General features: G+C 47.1%; 2 protein-coding genes across 4 annotated transcripts in view; one reads left to right on the top strand and one right to left on the bottom strand.

Annotated features, from left to right (window-relative positions):
- LOC117896234 (octopamine receptor beta-3R) overlaps nucleotides 1-19,913 on the top strand; it is a 35,300-nt gene that overhangs the window by 11,530 nt on the left and 3,857 nt on the right. For 2 of the 3 annotated variants that reach the window (XM_034804381.1, XM_034804379.1), the window contains exons 2-6: nucleotides 13,176-14,199; nucleotides 15,899-16,099; nucleotides 16,961-17,236; nucleotides 17,347-17,524; nucleotides 17,658-19,653. In XM_034804381.1, the coding sequence (XP_034660272.1) occupies nucleotides 13,565-14,199; nucleotides 15,899-16,099; nucleotides 16,961-17,236; nucleotides 17,347-17,524; nucleotides 17,658-19,653 (3,286 nt within the window). In that variant the 5' untranslated portion in view covers nucleotides 13,176-13,564. The remainder of the gene's footprint in view (nucleotides 1-13,175; nucleotides 14,200-15,898; nucleotides 16,100-16,960; nucleotides 17,237-17,346; nucleotides 17,525-17,657; nucleotides 19,654-19,913) is intronic. The other variant, XM_034804380.1, reaches the window with a different exon arrangement.
- On the bottom strand, nucleotides 7,300-9,826 carry LOC117896238 (protein hugin). Its single transcript, XM_034804385.1, has 3 exons — nucleotides 9,611-9,826; nucleotides 7,971-8,277; nucleotides 7,300-7,754 (listed from the first exon to the last, which is right to left on the bottom strand). The coding sequence occupies exons 1-3, from the start codon at nucleotides 9,692-9,694 to the stop codon at nucleotides 7,528-7,530; spliced, it is 618 nt and encodes a 205-aa protein (XP_034660276.1). The 5' UTR covers nucleotides 9,695-9,826; the 3' UTR covers nucleotides 7,300-7,527.

The following is a 19,913-nucleotide window of genomic DNA, read 5'->3' as shown; positions in this document are numbered from 1 at the left end:
GGGCCATAAATTCGGGCCACGTGAAAGGAAAAGTTTGCAACAACAAATCAATAAAATTGCCATCAAGCGCCAGCAATGAAAACTAGCCCCAAAGCTACTTGGCCCAAAGCCACTTGCCCCAAAGCCACTTGCCCTGCTGTGTTTCGCCTTCCCATATATTTATGCATATACTTATGTTGTCGGAGCTACTACAACCATTCTACATACATATACAATATAATAAAGTTTACGGAAGATATTAAAAATAAATTGAGAGCCGAGAAGTCTCCTTGCCGCACAAATGGTTAGAATTTGTTAATAAAATCCGAAAAATTCTTGTCTCATCATATTTTTCATGTCAAACCAATATAAATTATTGCTCCTTCATGAGCAATTAAATTGATTTTACAAGAAAGATGTTGGCTGCTTTCTCAAGCAGTTCTTCCCAAAATTGACAGAAATTAAGTCTTAAAATAAAATTATGAGACGGAAAATATGAAAAAGAGGAATAGTTATTTATTTTATACTTTATTTTCTTTATATGTCCTGAACCCTTTTGAGATATTTCTTGGAACTCATAGTAATATATTTTTTTCCCAAAATAAACAGGCCACGTTTGTTAATAAAGTTTTGATGTAAGTCCAGAGAGAATATAAATTTAGAATATTATTTCAAGACATGTATTTTGAAGCTCCACAAATACATATGTACATTTGTATATGTATGTATTTATGAGTAACGAGCTCCCCCAGAACTGCTTAATTTCTTTGCAATTAGCGGCACTGATAACTTTTGTGCAAAAAGTTAGCCAAGAGAAAAACGTAAAGTTTTATTGGAGCAGACTTCGGTGCACTTTTGTTATGGAAAAAGCGGATAGTATTACTTGATTTATATCCAACTTCTGGGTAAGCGTTAAAGATTCTTTAAACAAAGCAGCAGCTTTGTCTTCACTTTAATTAGCAGATACTACTCGATTATGGGCCTTCTCGCAACTCAACGAGCATTTAGCAGCTCATGAACATAAAAACTTAATCACGCTAATCCAGTTAGCTTTCGTGTGCTTTTTATTTATTCATAATTTCTGCTGCCCTTTTCTCTTACTCTCTTTTTCTGCTTTGCCCTTATAAATAATTTGACAAAGCGCGAGAAAAAGAAACGTCGGAAAATGAAACATCAGAGACAGATCATTTAACTTTGAATTGCTTGGTAATTGTGCTCAAATGTTTCGTAAATTTGCTCATTAAGTTCATCAGAAAAAAAGAGAGCTTACGGAAGTTCACTGCAATTATCCAAGCATTTGGAAGTTAATACTTTAAGCGCTTCGGCCAATATACGTAGCATGTTCCATGTTGGTCCTGCGGCGCTAGAATCTCAACTGTCAATATGCAACCGAAAGTGGCCAACCATAGTGGTCATAATGCTTGCCACACACTTACAGCGACACACAGACAGACCACATTCACACACAGAGACAGAGGGCGTGGGTGGGTGAGTGGGAGTGAGTGTACACAGTGAGCTATCGAGTCGCACAAGAGCAATTAAAAGTCACGAAATGACCCCACAGCGTGGCCGCGACCGCTTCCAATGTTCATTTGCATTGGGCCAGCGTCATAATTACATCATAAGTGGCAAGCCTCGCTGCCGACGCGTCCGCGTAGCTCGCACATTGCGTGGGGCAAAAACAGGATGAACACGGACAAAAAAACACTAAACCAAAACCAGCACGAAATCAACTAAAAAGTTAATTACCAGCCGAAAGCAATTGAGCCGGCACTCTAATTATTTTTAGTTTTGGCATGCAGTAAAATTGTGCAAACGCTCTGCTGGAAATGGTTGGAAATTGACCTTTGGTTTGTGCACCTGCAAGGGAAAGCTAATTGTAAATATCCGTTAGGCGGGTTTGATTGCCGGGGAGAGCCCATTCATCAATAATTCCGACTTTTAATCGACACTCAACAGAGAAGGTCAATGCCACACAACACCAACAAAAACATTGTCACGCGATCCGGCCAAAGGCTGGCCCACTGCGCTTTTCGCATGAATTATTTATTCACGAACTGTTCATCACTGGCCACGATTGAAATTGACATTTGAAAAGCCGTCACTTATCCTTTCAATTGCCGGACAACTATGTAATTAGTGACTGCATTTGAGCAACACCACTGGCTCATGAATCTGCGCTATGAAATTAAGCGAAATTCGATTCCAACTGGGGGGATTTAAAGTATTTATTCCTTTAATTCATTAGTCAATCTTTGGGGCAAGCACGGCAATCGGTCAATTCCCGCATTGCGTGCTTGTTCATTCAATTTTTTCGCTACCTTCCGGACCCCATCCAACGTGTTTCGCATACAAGGATTCCCAGGGGGACTCTCATGGGCATTCACACAAAAAAACGATTAGGTGTGTATGATACCCACAACTTAGAACTGGGAAATATTCACATATTAATGAAATTGATAGAGATAATTTGTTTTAACTGATTTTTAATGCATCTGTGGATATGTGTAATTAATCAGTTAAGCATCTGTGCCCACTGTTGCATACATTTTCACCCATTCCATATACCTTTGTGCTCCGCCATCAATGGGTATCCGGCACACGAAGCGCGATACACGAATTCATGATACAATTAATGGCCATCAGGAGGCTCGACGTCGACGTCGGGCCACATTTGATTTGTATTTATATGAAGCACAAATGGTGCACGAATCTGATTTCCGTGGCAAAACCGTGCGGTAAAGGAAAATTAAATCGAACAAATATTTATAACCCAATCGCCTGGCCCTCCTGCCCGCCCGATTCTGTCTGTCAGTCAGCAGCACGGCAGGCAAAAGTCACGCCAGGATGGCAGCCGGGTAAACTACAGTAATTGAAAGCGATATCCTTGCGCGGTCTCTCTTCAAGGGCATCGAGGCCGCCTGCTGACGGTGACTGGCCGGCGCCACTGAGATTGGCGGGACGAGCGGATCCCAGTCCGATTATCTGATTGCTGGCGCGGCACTATTCACGTTGGCCCTGCCAATACCGATGTGGGTTGTAATTTGATTATATACTAGCTTCTATCTCCGACTACGACCGCACAATGTTTGTCTAATTGACAGTAATTAAACAAATGCCCAGCCAGGGCCACGGCCACAACCAGAGCTAGAGCCAGAGCCAAATCCAGTGGCAGTGCCGGAGTCAAAGTCAGATTCAGAATCAGAGTGGCGGCAAATTTGCCACATCAGCCCGAATGTCATAGCTAAATTGATGAATGATGACCAGGTCGAGTCAGGGACGAGGGCGAGGGCGAGAGCCAGGACATCGTAGAGCAACAGCTCAGTCATGCGTGCGGGCGTGTATTGTTGGGGCTGGTCCGGGGGTGATGCCAGCAACATGCAAAGTCATTCGCATATTAAATAAAAATCAACAGAACAAAGTGTTGCACACTGACACAGCAGCTCAGCAGCATAGAAGCTTAAACATGGAATGCCAGGAGGAGTGGGACGGGCGCAGGCACTGAGATTTTCAAATGCCAATGTCAGTGGCAGTGTCGCTGCCATTGCCATTGCCATTGGGGCCCTGACGTGTATTGCCAAAAACTCGATTTTCGATTGGTTTTCGTTCGCCTTTGTGCCCGTTGTGACCTCGTGTCGTCGGAAGACCTCTGAATGGCAGCAGCTGAAACATTGTGTTGGCATTCCCCTGCACATGTGTCTGGGTGTGTCTGTGTGCGATAATGCGGCTGCTGCATTTGCAATTTGCTAAATTCATTGGATGCCAAGCCATGCCTTGCCATGCCTTGCCATGCCGTGCCATGCAACGGCAGCAAAAATTACACCAACAGCCACATGGAAATGCAGCCAAAAAGTTTTCAGCAGGGCCTTCCTTCCACAAAACTGTTGAAGGACTCCTCGCCCACCTGTCCGTCACCGGATTTATAGCAAAAGGCTTTTCGGTTTTTCCCTCCATGTCCTTTCCCTCTTACCTTTGCTGCCAGAGAGCCAGAGCCCGGAGATTGCTTCCAGTTTTGTTTTTTTTTGGTACTTTAAGAGTTTTGAAGTAGCAAAAGTATTATTTCAAAAATTATTTCAATATTGTTGGGAAATTGTTTGGGGCTTCATTCAGATTTTCGAAGTCCCATAAATGTTTTAGTTTTGTTTTCAGATTATTTTTTGCTGCCTACAGTACTGAGGAAATGGAAATGCGAGACAGGGTTTCCCATTCTGAAAGTTTTAAATTACAATTTGGATTTTTATGGTTTACAGCCGTGCGCATTCCTACTTTAATGAGTTTCGAAACTAATTGCCTGTCGAACTTCGCTTCAATCTCAAGCCAAGGAAACCGAATCTCAAGTGAAGTCAGTCAGTCATTTGGTCTGTCGAGGTAAATCGGTAATGACATCTTATCAATCACTTCGACAGGTCGAAGGACTGCTTCAGGGATGAATTCCTAATTAACATTTGATGCTGGAGTGGCGATAAAGCCACAGCCATTATGCAGGTGGACTTAACATCAAAGTGCCCAGCCGCAAACGGAGTGACGTGCACATGAATAATCTTGCACGCTCTTATGGCACTCACACAAAGCCGACTTGAAGCCTTTTTCGGCATGGCTGAAATTTGATTAAGTGAGTGCCAAAGACCACAAAACGGAGAGAAGGGAGTGAGGGCCATGCCATCAATTTAAATCAGTTGGTTAGGGCACAATAAATATGGCTTGCAGAGCCGAGACGTTCGCCATATTAGCAGACATTTTTAACAATTCACCGTAATGGCCGGGGATCAGTTTTGGCCAAGGTGAACCAACCAGCCAGACAGACAGACAGCCCGACAGACAGCCAGGCAAATGAATGTTCCAACCGGAATGGCGTCATTTAATCAGGCAAAGTGATTTTTCCACTCTCCATACACAGACACGGCTACACGCAGATACTTATGCACAATAAACTTATCATTTCACATGTGTGTGTATGTTTGTGAGTGTGCTGTAGATAGCACAGGATGTAGGAGGAGCAGACTCACGTAGACAGGAAGCCGACACAGTGCCAGCTGATGTTAAGGTAGTTTAACCTTACGCAGCGACCCAACTGTAAATCTACGCCCGCTGTCATGCAAAGTTCCTGCCGTGGCGCAGAGGCAGCTGCCAGTCCCAGTCCCAGTCCGAATCCCAGTCCCAATCGCCAAGCGGTCCTTGATGTGCGTGTCTGCCTCGCGACTTGCCCCATCTCTTGGTTCCCCATCATTTTTTTTTTTTGCTTTACTTTCCCTGGAGGCGGAGGGAAATTTATTACCATTTTGCAGTTATAATGTTTCAATATCTCTTTGTGGGGAAATGGAGATGGCCCGAGGGCTGGCCTGGGTGCCCCATTATCGCAATTTAAGCACGATCGAAGCGGATATACATCCCCTCTGCCTAGGTGCTTAGGTGCCCCACAGATAGACCGCTACGTGATGCATGAACCATAGCTGGAGGTAGCAAGCTACGGCTAAAATGGTTAAGTCCCAACATTTAAGGCACCAATTGGGGTCAATAATTGGACCAGGCATAGACCGGAGGCCGGAGAGCAGCAGAGGAGAGGAGAGCCCAAAGCATGGCTGGTTAAGCCAACTAATTGGCATTTGCCGGCCTCCTAATGAGTTGCGAAAACTTCAGCACCAGCAGCACCAGTTGCCCAAACAGCTGCGTCAGCCACATTTTGAAAATGGAAATGAAAATGAAAGCAAAATGCCTCGTCTATTACATTTCATTTCATTTTATTTGGTTTTAATTCTGGCAACAAAATTGCAAATACTTTTTGTTCGGCAGAATGTGTGGGATTTTAATTGAGTAAAAAGTAGCAGATATTTTGTTCCTCTTATGTTGCCGAAATTTCCATCGGGTTTTAATTGTTTGACCATCCAAAAATAGATTTTCAACAATAATTTACCATGTTAAACGGCATATCAAATAATTGCTGCAGTTCCCCATTCAGCATAAATGATGCTGCGAGCATCTGTTACATTCGAGTGCATTGAAGTAATTGAATTTAAAATTGTTGTTTGTTTGCATTGCTGTTTGAGTTTTCATTTAAGGTCGATAGGAAACATGAAATTGGTACAGGAATAGCACAAGTCAGATAAATATTAAAATAGTTTTCTATTTATAAATTTGCTTTTTAAATTAATTGACAGACTGACGCGTCGCACAATCGAGTTTGCTAAAATTTAAAAGCAGCTGCGTTTCTCTAGAATTTAATAATTAATTTAATTTTAAGTGTTTAGCAAAAAGCACAACTATTTTTTTAGCTCTGCTAAGATTAATTTCCGTTTATTTAACTCCAAGAATGACATTTATAATGTTGTCAAACCCATAAAAATGATATCAATTAAAAAAAAAGAAAACAATATTTAACATATTATCAATAATACCATAATTAAGTCGGTCATAAAAATAACATACATGTCACACAGTTGTCCAGTTCATAATTATACATTAATTAATTTGATTGGCTCAATAACAGGTTCCCAATTAAGCGCAAAAGCTGCTTGTAGAAAAAAGTGGTTTGAAAATAAAAAGTTTTTGAATGGAATGATGGTTTTTCTTTTTTGGTAAATTTTGTTGCTGGCATTGGTGAAAAGTACGAGTGTCTATTGTCACGCGGGCACCCACATAAAATGCAATCCGTGGCAAAAATTTGGTGTGGAAAGCATTCGATGCAAGTGGTGCAAAACATTTTATGCTTCATCAGGCCGAAAAAAGCCAAAAGCTTTTGGTTACCCAGCTGTGGGGAGAGGAAAGCGTTTATTGGGGCATGATTCGGTTAGGGAAGAGACTTTATCGGGCCAGCTGCAGCTGCAGCCCCTGCCATGGCCATGGCCATGGCCAACCATAGCTATCAGTTATGCAGGATGCTGCCACCGCAGTGGCAGAGAGCCCCTGGCAGGGGCAATTGCAGAGTCAGTGGCATTGCCAGTGGCACTGGCAGCGGAAGAGGAAGAGGAAGCGTTCCCAGCTGCCTCACTTTTCCAATTTACGCATTCTATCATTGGTTATGAAATTTTCATTAATTTTCCCCACATATACTCGAATACTTAATAAAAGCAGAAAAACATACGCCTGAGGTCAGGTCCGTCGCGACGGTCCGCTCTGTCTGCCGCATGAAATTGTTCAGTTTATTTAATTGTTCGGTGTTTGTGCAACCACCGGGCTGAGGCTGGTCTGGGCAGGTCTCATTTGGGATGCAAATGCGGATAAACAACATTTTTTTGGGGTCTGCAATTTATTTAAATTAAATTATTAATTACATAGTTCGTACGAGTAAACATATCTTTTATATAGTGTATAGATATTGTGTGTATGTACATCATTAGTTACTCCTAGAACATGGCTATATGTAGATCCTATTTAGTATGCATATGTGTATTATAGGCGCTGTGTATGCGTCGCGTCGCGTCGAATTCGGCTGGCTATGATGTGGGTTTAGTTAGTTCATGGGGCCGGGCGCGTGGCCTCAACCTTGTCCTGGGTATCGTCCTCGTTTCCTCGTTTCCGTGCTGCTCTGTGTCCTTGTGTCCTTGCCGTGACTCAATCGCCGCCACCGCCAACGCCGCCGCCGCTAACACTGCCGCATACTTGAGCACGTTTGCCCAGGCGAGGCTTGAACGGCACCGATTTCTTCATCATGCGCGACATGAACTGCCCGCCAGCCGCCTCCTCGCTGGCCCCGCCGGCGTCCAGCAGTTGCTGGAAGTCAATGCTGCGTCCAAGGCGTGGCGTGCGCACGCGAAAAGCGGGCTCGCCATTGCTTTGCACTGTCAAGGAAAAATCGCAAAGGCAAAACGAAAAGCCAAAGCGAAAAAGGTTCTAGAAAAGAATGCCAAAATAATAGAGATGATGGCGTGAACGTGATTGGGGCAACAATTAGAAGAGCTCTCCGCCTAAGCTCTCTTGTACATCGTGAGCCCACATTCCACGTCACGCAGCCATCTCCGTTGCGTATACGCTGCGTGTGCCGCAGGGTGACTTACATTGTCGCAGCTTCTGCAACAGCAGGTAGTAGGTCAATGGCGGCATGCTATCCAAGTCGAATTCCTGGGCCTGCGGCGGCAACGGAGCCACGGCCGCAGCCTTTTGCGACAAACTGTTCTCCTCCAGCTCGTCAATGATGTCAGTCAGCTCTTTGTACTCGCCCATGGCCCGCTTATGGCGCGCTTCCGTCATCGCAGCCCGCACCGCTCCTGCAGCCGAGGCTGAGGCTGAGGCGGCTCCCCCTGCCGATGATCCTCTGGCAGGGCCTACGCTGATGTGATTTGCCAAATCCAGTTTGTTTGTGCCCTGCACAAATAAAGTGCCACGCGCCAAAAGAACAGAAGCGAAAATGCGGGAAGAAAAGGGAACAGGGAAAATATTTCACATATTTCCTTGTAGGATATTTGGGCCCAGGCGGAGTGGAGAACCTTTCGAAGTGTCGACACGTGTTAAGTTATTTTTATGCTGCCTATTTATGCCCCTACGTGCGCTGCACACACACACTCTCACAGTCATCTCACTATGCGTGTTTGCGTGAGAGTGTGAGGAGTGCAGAAGTGCGTAAGTGTGCGAGTCAAGCACTTTATTGTTTCAATTTACAGCTCGGCAGGCAGGCAGGCTGGCACTGAGTGCCGCTTGATTAGACAACTCAATGTAGATTGAAATGCCAACACCTTAAATCGGCTTGTAAATCGCACTTCACCCATAAACGCTTACTCAATTCGAGTGTGCGTGGGCCCTACGATGGAATTCTCCCCACGATTCCGGCACAGCAGATGTGTCCTTGAAGCTCGTAATTCTCGTAATAGAAAATCGGCTACACTGTTGGATGCATCTCATTCGTGCTTTCATACTTTTCTGCATAGAGTACTGAGTATTCCACTCGACCATACCGCATCTTCTTTTTTGTTTCAATCTTAATTTCTTTAGGGAATTATTTACTCAATAAAATATTCAAGAAGCATTTCTGTAAGGCGAAATCGACACAATTTATTTATGTAAAATGCGTTACGTAAACCTCTGACAGCCAAAAAGCAAGACAACGACACGTTTCAGTGCGCAGAAAATACCCTAAGACTTGCATTAGGCAAAAGCTTATTCATATTTAAGATTCAATGGTTTCTAATAGATGCCGGAATCCACAATTAATATAAATCTGTTTTTGAAATATGTTTTGAGAGCATCTTTCTCCACTTAGGTGACGCATTGTTCATGGAATCATTTAGAAACGCAAATATTCTGCAAGCATTTCTGTTTATACTGGTTATCAATATTCATCAGCTGAATAAATTGCACGACGAGGCTTAACATTGAATCGATTTCCTTTTCCCAAAAAGATGCCACAAATGCAAATGACAGAAAGGAAATTGGGGCTATAAATCAGAATTTCAAAATGCACAAAGGCAATGGCTATGTTGCTGAAGTTATGAGTAACTCGGAGTTACGGAGTTTGCACCAAATTTCCGCTCAACCGTGTGCAGTGCACTGTGTCTCCAGGGTAGCGGAAGAGCTACCAGCTTAACCAGCTGGCAATTATCGCGCAACGCTTGTGTACTTGTGCCCGGGCAAATAAAACTAATTAAGTGGCGCTTGTTCGGCAAGCAACCCCTCCACGCCCCGCCCCGACCCGCACACTCACCTGCAAGGTCCTGGCCTGGCTGGAGACGAGAACGTAGCAGGATGCCGCGATAAGCAGCAATGTGCCATAACTTGGTCTACACATAACTGGCAGAGACTCAGACTCCGGCACTAACTCGGGGCACAGACTTGGGTCTGTTTGTCTTTTACGAGCGGCGCCACAAAAGGACCCAGGCGAACTCAGAGCTCGGGAGATAACAACTCTCTTGGAACGCGTTGCAGGACAACTGATGGCAGTCCCGAGGCGATCAGCAGTTTTTATAGCCCAGTGCCCTGGGCCCCCATGCGAGCATGATTAGGCCCTTGAATGACAGTCGCTAAATGATTTGTTGTGCTCTGTAATGGCAGCAACAGGCGGTCCAAGAACACAACTGCCCACTGGTCAGCGGGGCAAACAAGCGTCGCAATCCCAAACGGAAGTGCCACACAATTTGTCCCACACAGACACAGAGTGAGACAAAACAGAGAGCCGTGAACAGTGGGGCTCACAATGGTTTACATGCACTGAGGAGGAGGAGGACAACCTCATGCTTTATGCAAATCAAAGCGCGTGAAAAACCTGCCACGTCCCAAATAGCCAGAGTATTAATGGCAACACCAACGCCCACAGACACGTCAATGCCAATGCCGGTGCCAATCGATCAATCTTATTTAAATGTTGACAGTTGTCTTCACTTGTATCCCAGCTTGGGGCTTGTTTGTCACAGCGAACAGGGCAAAAAGTATGGGAACAGTGGGGGAAAGGCTTGCTTGGTGTTGGCCCACTGCTGGCTTATTTAAATGCCATTTTCTGAGCCGCATTAGGTTCAATTTGTTGGGCAAACAGCTGCGCACCTTGCCTGACAACAAGAACAACACGGCCGAAAGGCAAAACTTTTCCTTGTCGTCGTCGTGCCTGCCTGTCAGCAGGCATTTCAAATCAGAATCGAAAACTTTGATTTTCGATTGTCAAATCAATTGGTCAACAAGGGAATCTCGGAGAACATTCTGCACGAACATAAGCTCGGCTGCACGCTCCCATAAGCTTCTGCATGCTCCACAAGGTTTCTAAAGAGGGAGATTTTTCATTGTCATGCCATCCGTCAGATGGCTGCAAATCACGAGTATTTTCAATTAACAGACTACTGGACCAGCTCAGACCTCAACAATCCATCAGAGTCGGTTTTCCTTGCAACAGTTGCAACATCCCGCATGCCGGAGACTGCTGCAAAGCTGCTGCCCGAGTGTTTATTTTCGCCACTAATTTACACAAACACGACCCGAACCCGAGAGTCCGGAGAGCCCGAGACCCCGACCCCAAACACTGATTCCAGAGCTGGCATTTATTTATTTAGTAACTCAATGTGGAACAGCAGCTTTTCCTTCTGCCACCGAGCACTGAAGGATTTATCTATTTGTCCAGGGCTTAAAATATTTCTCTACCAAAAACCAAAACTAAGGAATAAACATTCAGTCGAAATTCGGACACATGGGATACCTCTCAATCAGATTTATTTGTTTTTCCAATTCAGTAGAAAATAATTTACAAATGCAGCACTCAGATGAGGAAATAATTGATCGATTTACATATGAGAAAATATATTTCCTACTGTATATTTGAGACCATTTCTCTTCCTTAATTAGTACCATATTTGTACAATGTATTTGGGTTTATTTAATGTGGCAAATAGTTAAGAATTTCTCATACATTTAACTACCTCTTCTCAACAGTTGCTTCCACATCTGTCAAAAGATGATTTACAGTAGCAAAATTGGACTTAATCCCTTTTGCTAACTGCACTCAACACACCTTTGCCCTGACAGATTGCCCCAACTCAATCATTTACGTATTTCATATTCCTCTCTTATTTGCTGTGTCCAAATGTGTATGAGGGAAACGGGCATTCAGTAAGTTTGTTTTGCGATTTTGCCAACGGTTCAATTATTTGCTCTGGTGCGCTTTATCAGTTTGCTAATGCTCTGTGTAGCCAAGTCTCCAAGTTACGGGGCAGCTAATCCAGCACCCATTGGGCGTTGAGAGCCATTGCCTGGTTTTGGGTCTGGGTAGGGCGGACTTCTGGCGAAGGGATTTAATTGAATTAGTCGTGTCCCATAAGCGGCGCTTTGAAGTTTGCACTTTGCACCCGCCCACACAGCCGCATCCGCATCCGCACCGGCCGATATCGGTCCGTGGCCTGGTCCTTGCGCACTTTCTGTTGACCCACGAAGCAGGCTCTCTGTTGACGTTTGCGCTTAAGCGGAACCCGAGTGCCGGAAGGGCAACGGCTTTATAGAGTTTCCGCCAAGTACAGCACTCGCGCAGTGCCAGAGAATTAATTAAGCTAAAGAGCTAAAGCCGGAGAGAAAGAGACGACAGACGAGAGAGAATGAAGTGGAGAGAAGGACTTTGTCAGTCAGGCAACCAATAAATAATGGCGCATGAAATTTATAAGCCACCAAAGGGGAGAGGGTCTCGACAATGATGTGGTTTTTAGCCCCCCCAAAATCCAAGTATTAAAACATTTAGTTGCCAATCTTCACAGTGGAGGATGACTGGTAGTCCCTGGCCGGCTCTCGGCAAACAAGCCAAACGGACAGCCGAAGGACAATGTAACGAGCAGCGAGAAGATTGAGTCTGAGAATCTCTGCAAGGTTGCCATTGTCTTTCACTCCATCAATCTTTCTATCTAATCGCAATATATACTTATGTTTAGCTCTGTGTGTGTGTCCCAGAGCACTTATAAATCCTTAAAAATATTGAAATCAAGTCAGTGAAGGACAGCCACAGCAGAAGCCATGCCTGCCTCCCTCCCGCCATTTGATACAAGAGTTGGATAAAAAACGATTTATGTGACTGCCGAGGACATTTCAACTTCAATTCAATGTACTGACACAAGTATAAGCCAAAGTCTGCGGTCATCTGTGCTGATGTGGTAGCTGTTTTATAGCCAAATCGAGTCGGGGATAAAGTGCTGTCAGAGCAAGCTTTTGTCTTGCAGAAATATACATTTAAGGCTTACGCCTAGGCTAAGGAGAAGTCTCTTGTGGAGGATTTGCTTGTGAGTTTCCACTTTACTTAGTGCCACAAAAAACTGCACAGCGAAAAACAACTTTGAAGCTGCAATCTGACATAATCCCCCGCTTTAATCCCCGCCTTTAAAGCAACAGCTTGTCTATATGCCATTCGCCCCACAAGTGTCAGCACTTGACAGCACTGCAGCTGTCTTTCCTCTCCGTCTGTCTGTCTGTCTCGCTGGAGATATGCAGATGCGTGGCTTTGCCTCTCAAACAGAGTGCACGGCAAGAGCTCAACCCTGCGTATACGCAATATATATATCTGTTATTTTAATGTAGCAGGGCCAGCGACAGCTGAATGGAGATGGGAATTCACTCCGTGTTGAGTTGGACAAATTGCCGAGAATACATATCAATATGGCATGAAATAAGGACTGGGTTTATGGTCTCCGAATCTTGTATGCACATAAAGATTTCCCCATTGTAGCAGTCTCATTTTGGGCAATTTTCCACCGTTTTACAGCCTCACACTCCGCGATTATTTCATAAATAATTTATGTATTCATTTGCAGTTTCCCCGGCGACGACTGCTCTGCGCTTGAGCAGCACTGTGAATCGAGACTCTGCCGCGTAAACTCAAACAGAGACACGTACCGGAAGAGGTGCCCCCGAGAGCTTTTGGGCAATGGAGTGGAGAAGCACCGCCGCGACGCTGACTGGGACTTTGACTCTGACTGGGCATGATGTTGCAGTATGAGGACCAACTTCGGTCCGCTGGTTTGCATTGCAGATTGCAATTATTCGCGTTTTAAATTACGCGCATAGTTGAGAGGGAAGAGATAAACTTGGCAGCACAGTTACGACGGGAGCGACGGGCAAAACATTATGAGCATCAGGGCAACGGAAAGGACTTTAATAAGCAACGTTTTAATCAGAGTGCAGAGCGTTAAGTGACCACGAAATGGGCGACATGTCAAGGACCAAAGTTTCTGATTTCCTCAGCACTGCCATCAGCCAAGCGCCAACGACAATGACATTAGCTGCAACATCATCATCAGCAGCAGCAGCAACAGCAGCAAGAGCAACAGCAACAGTAAAAGCAACGAGCAGGCCCACTAAATCGATTGCAACATTCGTGGCTGGTAGCGCTGCCTTTAATGCCACAGTAACTACGACAGCAACCGCCTCAAAGGGTAACCTTTTGCTGACAACATCCACATCTACGACGACAACAACGACTTTGCCTACAACATCGCAGTTTGTGGATGCATCGTTGACTTCGCTTTCACTAACAGCCACATCGACAGCGTCAATAACATCATCGTCTGCTGGAGCTGGCGCTGGAGCTGCCACTGGCACTGCCACTTCAGCCTTCTGGTCCTCCGAGTCACCGTTTGAGCTCTTCCCAACAGTTGGGACAAACTTGACAAACAATATCAGCAGCATCCTCGAACAGAGCGAGGGTGAGCTGGAGGAGAGCTGGGTGGATCTTTCGGTGCTGATTCTCAAAGGCTTCATCTTCTCGTCAATTATCTTGGCCGCTGTCCTGGGCAATGCATTGGTCATCATCTCTGTGCAGCGCAATCGTAAGCTGAGGTAAGTCTTTACATCCAATTTGTCTTTCCGGTGCCGGTACCGGTCCCTGTCCTGCTTCCGGCTCACCTTTGACACTTGAATTTAATTGACGGTCATTGCCGCAAGGGCCTCGAAACAAAGCAGGAAAAATTGCTGGGAAAACACGGGAAAACAGGTGGGCTGGGGCGGATGTGAGGATGCGAGGGCGAAGCCTTTGGCCTGCGTAATAAATGTAATTTAAATGAGCGACAAGTGGAATAATAAAGCACAAAACGAAGTTAAATGCGAGACAAAAGCCCATCGCTGCCATGAGAACGTTGCGCTGACAGGACGCCCCAGAGTGCAGTGCAAATAAGTGTAGCACACAATTGAGCACAAGGCTTGGCTCTCATCCTGTCCAACCCACTGTCACTGCCACTCCCGATGCCACTGGCACTGGCACTGCCTCCCACACACCACCCTCTTCGGTGTTGCACAACGTTTGTGCGTGGAGCGCATAAGCTGGAGGATTTTGATTAAAGAGTTTATGATGCCACTAAAATGTTAAAACACCCGCTAGATTACCCTTTATCACCTCGGTTTTTGTCATTTGAAAGTCATTTGGAATACCGCTTCATCTCTTGCGGAATGTAAATAAAACTCAGACACAAATGCAGACACAGAAAAGCTGGATTATTCCGGGCTCTACGAGATTGCTCTAGATTAACTTTTAGTACTTATGTACCTCTTTTTATCTCAGCTCAGTCGGAAGTAAACATTTGTTTTTCTCGCTTGGGAAATGCATAAATCAACAGATGCAATTACACTTGCTGTAGATTTGTTTGTTTGCTCTTTTATAACTTTATTTATTCACTCAATTTATGATAATATATAATACCCAAAGACTGCTGAAGTTTCATTATATTTCTATATTTCATTATATTTCATTATTTTCTGAGTGAATGCTGTTCGTTTGGAAGGTTGACTTTGTCTATCAATCGATCGATGAAACTGTTCACTGCTGGCATAAGTAAAAAAGTAATAAACAATATTTGAACTGCTGAAAAAAGCTTGACAAATATGACATTTTTTTGGACACCCAGTGCAAGTAGAAATTGAGAATTCTTTCTTTTTTGCACACACACATCCTGTCGACATATTAATAAACACTTTTCAGAGCAGCAAAAAGGAACAGTAAAAACGGTGACAGAAACTGGAGAGAGCACGGAAAGAGGTGCACATAAAGTGCGACATAAATTTTAATTCATGCTATAAAATACGCAGACCCCCCACCGGTTGCTCGACAACCGCATAAACGTCTCTTGGCTTCTGTGATATTTGGATGCTGTGCACTCAGGATTGTTCTGGAGCGCTGTGAGTGGTGGCTGGAGGTGGCAGCTGCCTAGTCAGTCGAATGACTTATGACAGCCAAGGAAATTGCTGCATAAAGGTGACCTGCAGCCGGCAGCTACGAGAATATGTGTGCCCAGAGAGCGGAAATGGAATGCAATGCAATGTTTAGCTAAGCTGCCAGAGTTCTTTTTCCCAGGGCCATGGCCACCGGGGGGGGCCAGACCCATCACAAATGTATGAAGTGCCACTCGTGTGACGTGGCTACATTTTTCCTGTTCGAGAGCCCGGCCAAAACGCATGCCTGGCTTTGTCCGCAGTGAACCCAGCCCATCCAATACTTGTGTAGTCGTAAGCCTAACGATCTCTTGGACCTTTGTTTCGTTCACAGGGTGATAACCAATTACTTTGTGGTGTCGCTGGCCATGGCGGACATGCTGGTGGCCCTCTGTGCGATGACATTCAACGCGTCCGTGGAGCTGTCCGGTGGCAAGTGGATGTTCGGACCGTTCATGTGCAACGTGTACAACAGCCTCGATGTTTACTTTTCCACGGCCAGCATACTGCATCTATGCTGCATATCCGTCGACAGGTGGGTAAACACATTTAAGACCCACCTTTAGGGCTTGGTTTAACGCTTTAAAGTCATTTGTACGCAATGCGCCTTTAAGTATATCTCCCTCCCAGACCATTAATCTTCCCCAGATGCCTGCTGGCAAATCACTTTCCATACAAAAACACCCCGTCCCCCGCGCATTTCGAATAAGAAACAATTAATTACCGTGAAAGGAGCGCACATCAAAAGCAAACATTAGGCTGGGGCCGTATGATGAATGCGGCCCAAATGATTTGCAGCTGGTCATAATGTGGGCGTGCCAAAGGGGACCCACGCCCACGTCCCTTCACTGCCGCCAAGCTGTTAATTGGCGCTATGCCTCGACGGAGATTTTCACAGCTGCGACTACTCGACCGGGGGTGCTCTCTCCCTACAGCCCTGCCCAAACAACAATGCTCGATGCTCGATGGCGACTGGTCAAGGGGACAGTGGCTGTGGGGCCTTTGTCGGCTTTAATTAATTTGTGTTTCACTCACCTTTCGGACGCTCCACAAAACCCACTCGAACGTACACACAGCAAAACAAAAGAGGAAAGAAACAAGCAACAAAAACAACAGCGAAGCCCCAATCGAAATTAGAAAATGAATGATGAAAAGCTTCAACTAATATTTTCCCCCACGGAAACTACTCCTTTTGGTTATCCCTGTGAGGTGTTTATGCACGCAAAAACTGAACACAAAGCAACGATTATCAGGCCCGCCACAGAGCAATAATCAATTCTATGATACACTGAAAAAAATCAGTCTTAAGCATTTTCCCTCAGTGGTTTAGGTGCCTACCTTCCGCATGGTCTACCATTTATTTCCATTATTAAGGCTTCCTGCTCTGCTTCAACAGATACTATGCCATTGTGCGTCCACTGGAGTATCCATTGAATATGACACACAAAACGGTGTGCTTCATGCTGGCCAATGTCTGGATACTGCCCGCCCTCATCTCATTCACGCCCATCTTCCTGGGCTGGTACACGACGGAGGAGCATCTGCGGGAGATATCGATGCACCCGGACCAGTGCTCATTTGTGGTGAACAAGGCCTATGCCCTCATCTCCAGTTCGGTGAGCTTCTGGATACCCGGCATTGTGATGCTCGTGATGTATTGGCGCATCTTCAAGTGAGTTTGTGTGGGACGAGACGATGCGGTGACCGATGGATGGGCATAAAATTAATGGTTGAATTAATTGTTCTTCCCTTCTTCGTGTGCGTGTGTGTGTGGTCTTGCAGGGAGGCTGTGCGCCAGCGCAAGGCTCTGAGCCGCACCAGCTCGAACATTCTGCTGAACAGCGTGCACATGGGGCAAACGCAGCAGCCCACCAACCTGAGCTATCTGCATCCCAGCGACTGCGATCTAAATGTGGCATCCACGCGTGAGGAGACGCACAGCGCATTGAGCAACTTGGAGGTGAGTGTGGGGGCTTCCAGGACATAGGGACATCCGCAGAACATTAAAGAGTGAAAAAAAGTATTGATTAAATTGGGAGTGCACGTTGCTTTATATAATTGTTGCCTCAACACGATTTGACTTGACTTGACAGGACATGCTGCAGCCGGCGACGGATGAGGATGACGACAAGGACGAGTGCGATGAACTGCGCGTGCCCTCCCCGCCGCCACGGCGCCTCAGCCGCAGCAGCATCGATCTGCGCGACCTCGAGCAGGAGCGCTACGAAAAGGTCACGCACACGGACAGCGCACCCTCGATGATGGCGCTGCAGCAGCAGCCGCTGCACACCCACACCCACAATCAGCTGCAGCCGCCAGCGCCTGTGTTCAATCCGCAGATATGGACAGAGTCCTTTCCAACCACAAAGTTCACCCAAGTGGAGGGGCAGGAGTCACAGACGGAGGAGCAGGAGCTGGAGCAGCTGGAGCAGCCGCAGCATCCGGCGCCACCGCAGCAGCAGCTCAGCCTGACCAGCGGCAGTGGCAACAGCGAGCCGGAGGCCGAGTCCACGGCCTATCGGGTCTTTGGGCTGCACAGCGACGAGAGCGAGAGCAATGACCACTACGACACCCACTTGCCACTGGCCGAGGACAACAAGGAGCTGAAACGGCTCATCGAGGACAATTATTTGTACTTCAAGAAGCAGACGGGGGGCACGGTCATCAGTGCGCCGGGAGGCGGCAAGTACGCCGCCCTCAGCGAGACGGACTTCATCCGGCTGAAGGCGGGTGCGGCGGCCTGCGGGCGAAAGGCAATCGCTGCCAGCGATTCGGAATTTCTGCGCACGATCAGCGAGGCCAGAGCTAGCAGCACGGGGCAGCAGCAGTTGCCCGGCAAGGAGAAGGGCTTCAACTTTCTCTCGCTGCTGGCCAAGACGAAGCGCTCCAGTGCCGAATGCTTTGCGCTGGAGCGGAAGCGGAACCAGGCCACCTCGGAGGGATCGAGCTTCTTCCGGCGCGCCCGCAATCGGAAGCTCTCGCACAGCTACAACGGCAGCGGGGGCGGTGGCGGTGGCGGCAAGGAACGCAAACTTGAGCGACGCCAGCGGCAGCACAGCGACACGGACTCGACGCCCAACAAGCCGGACATCCTGCTGGACATCAACGTGCTCAGCGAGCAGAGCGGTGCCTGCGTCATCCAGCAGTTCAGCGATGGCGTGCAGCTGATCGACTTCAGCGGCGACACTGACGGACTCGGCATCGGCATGGGGCCGGGGGACGAGCTGGCCCAGCTGGCTGACTGCTTCGGGGAGTCCCCCAAGCATCCGGCCACGCCGCCGCCCTCCCTCTCGCCGCCCGAGCTGCCGGAGCAGAGCGGCGGCATGCTGATTGCCAACAGCTCCGAGCTGGCCGAGATCTTCCGCTCGCTCAGCTTCCCGCTGGGCGAACAGGGGCGCAGCGTCGGCTCCAGGCGCCAGGCGGCAGCGCCCCAGCGAATGAGCACGCTGAGCGATCAGGTGTGCGCCAACTACCTGATGTCCCCACCGAACACACCGACTCCCGCCACGGCCACAGCCGCGTGCACGGCCTCATGCACGTCCGCTTCCAATGGCAATGCTCTGGGCTCCCACTCCAACTCCAACTCGCAGTCGGCGTCCATCAATGTGTACTTCCTGTCGCCGCCGCCGCCGCATGCAACCGGACCCGGTTATACGCCAAGCGACACCTCGACAGTATCCCTGGATGTGGTCACCACGCTGCCAGTGCCGCAGCCCAGTCCCCAGCCGCTGTCTGCCTGCAACCAACAGCAGCAGCAGCAGCTTCCCCTCAACATATCCCCAAAGCCAGAAATCATTCTCGACTCCACGCTCTCGCCCGTGGAGGGTGGAGGCGAAGGCCTGGGCGGTGAGCCCATCGATGTCACATCGCCGCTGTTCAAGCGCAAAGATAGCTCTGGAGAGGCGGATGTGAGCGTTTCCGGCGGCCGCCAACGCTGCAGCATCCTGGCCGGCTACGACGGCCTGCAGACCGTGAGGAAGCGACAGGCCTCCGTGGTGACCTATGACGTCAATGTCATAAATTTCTCGCAGGAGAACAGTGACAGTCGCAGCTACATTCCCATGGGTCGCGTCTCCACCAGTTCAGCAAGTGAGTAGTGCCCCATCTCCATTTATTTATAAATGATTGAGTAGCGTAGCAAAAAAATGAGCAAAAACCATTAAGATGTGCTTTGGGGGTTACACTCGGAGAAAGAAGGGACAGTCAAAAGAGCTCCAGAAGTTCACGGAAATAAATCTTAAAATCGTAATCTTAAAACTATTTAAAAAGTAAGTTGACTGCTCTTTCCACTCCGAGCTTAACCTCTACTAAGTAGATGAACCACCAATAAAGCTTTAGTTGATGCTACT

The sequence above is a fragment of the Drosophila subobscura genome, chromosome O (assembly GCF_008121235.1).
Source record: "Drosophila subobscura isolate 14011-0131.10 chromosome O, UCBerk_Dsub_1.0, whole genome shotgun sequence".
Lineage (NCBI taxonomy): Eukaryota > Metazoa > Arthropoda > Insecta > Diptera > Drosophilidae > Drosophila > Drosophila subobscura.
The sequence above is the reverse complement of the archived record's forward strand: the minus strand, read 5'-3'. Positions and strand labels throughout refer to the sequence as shown.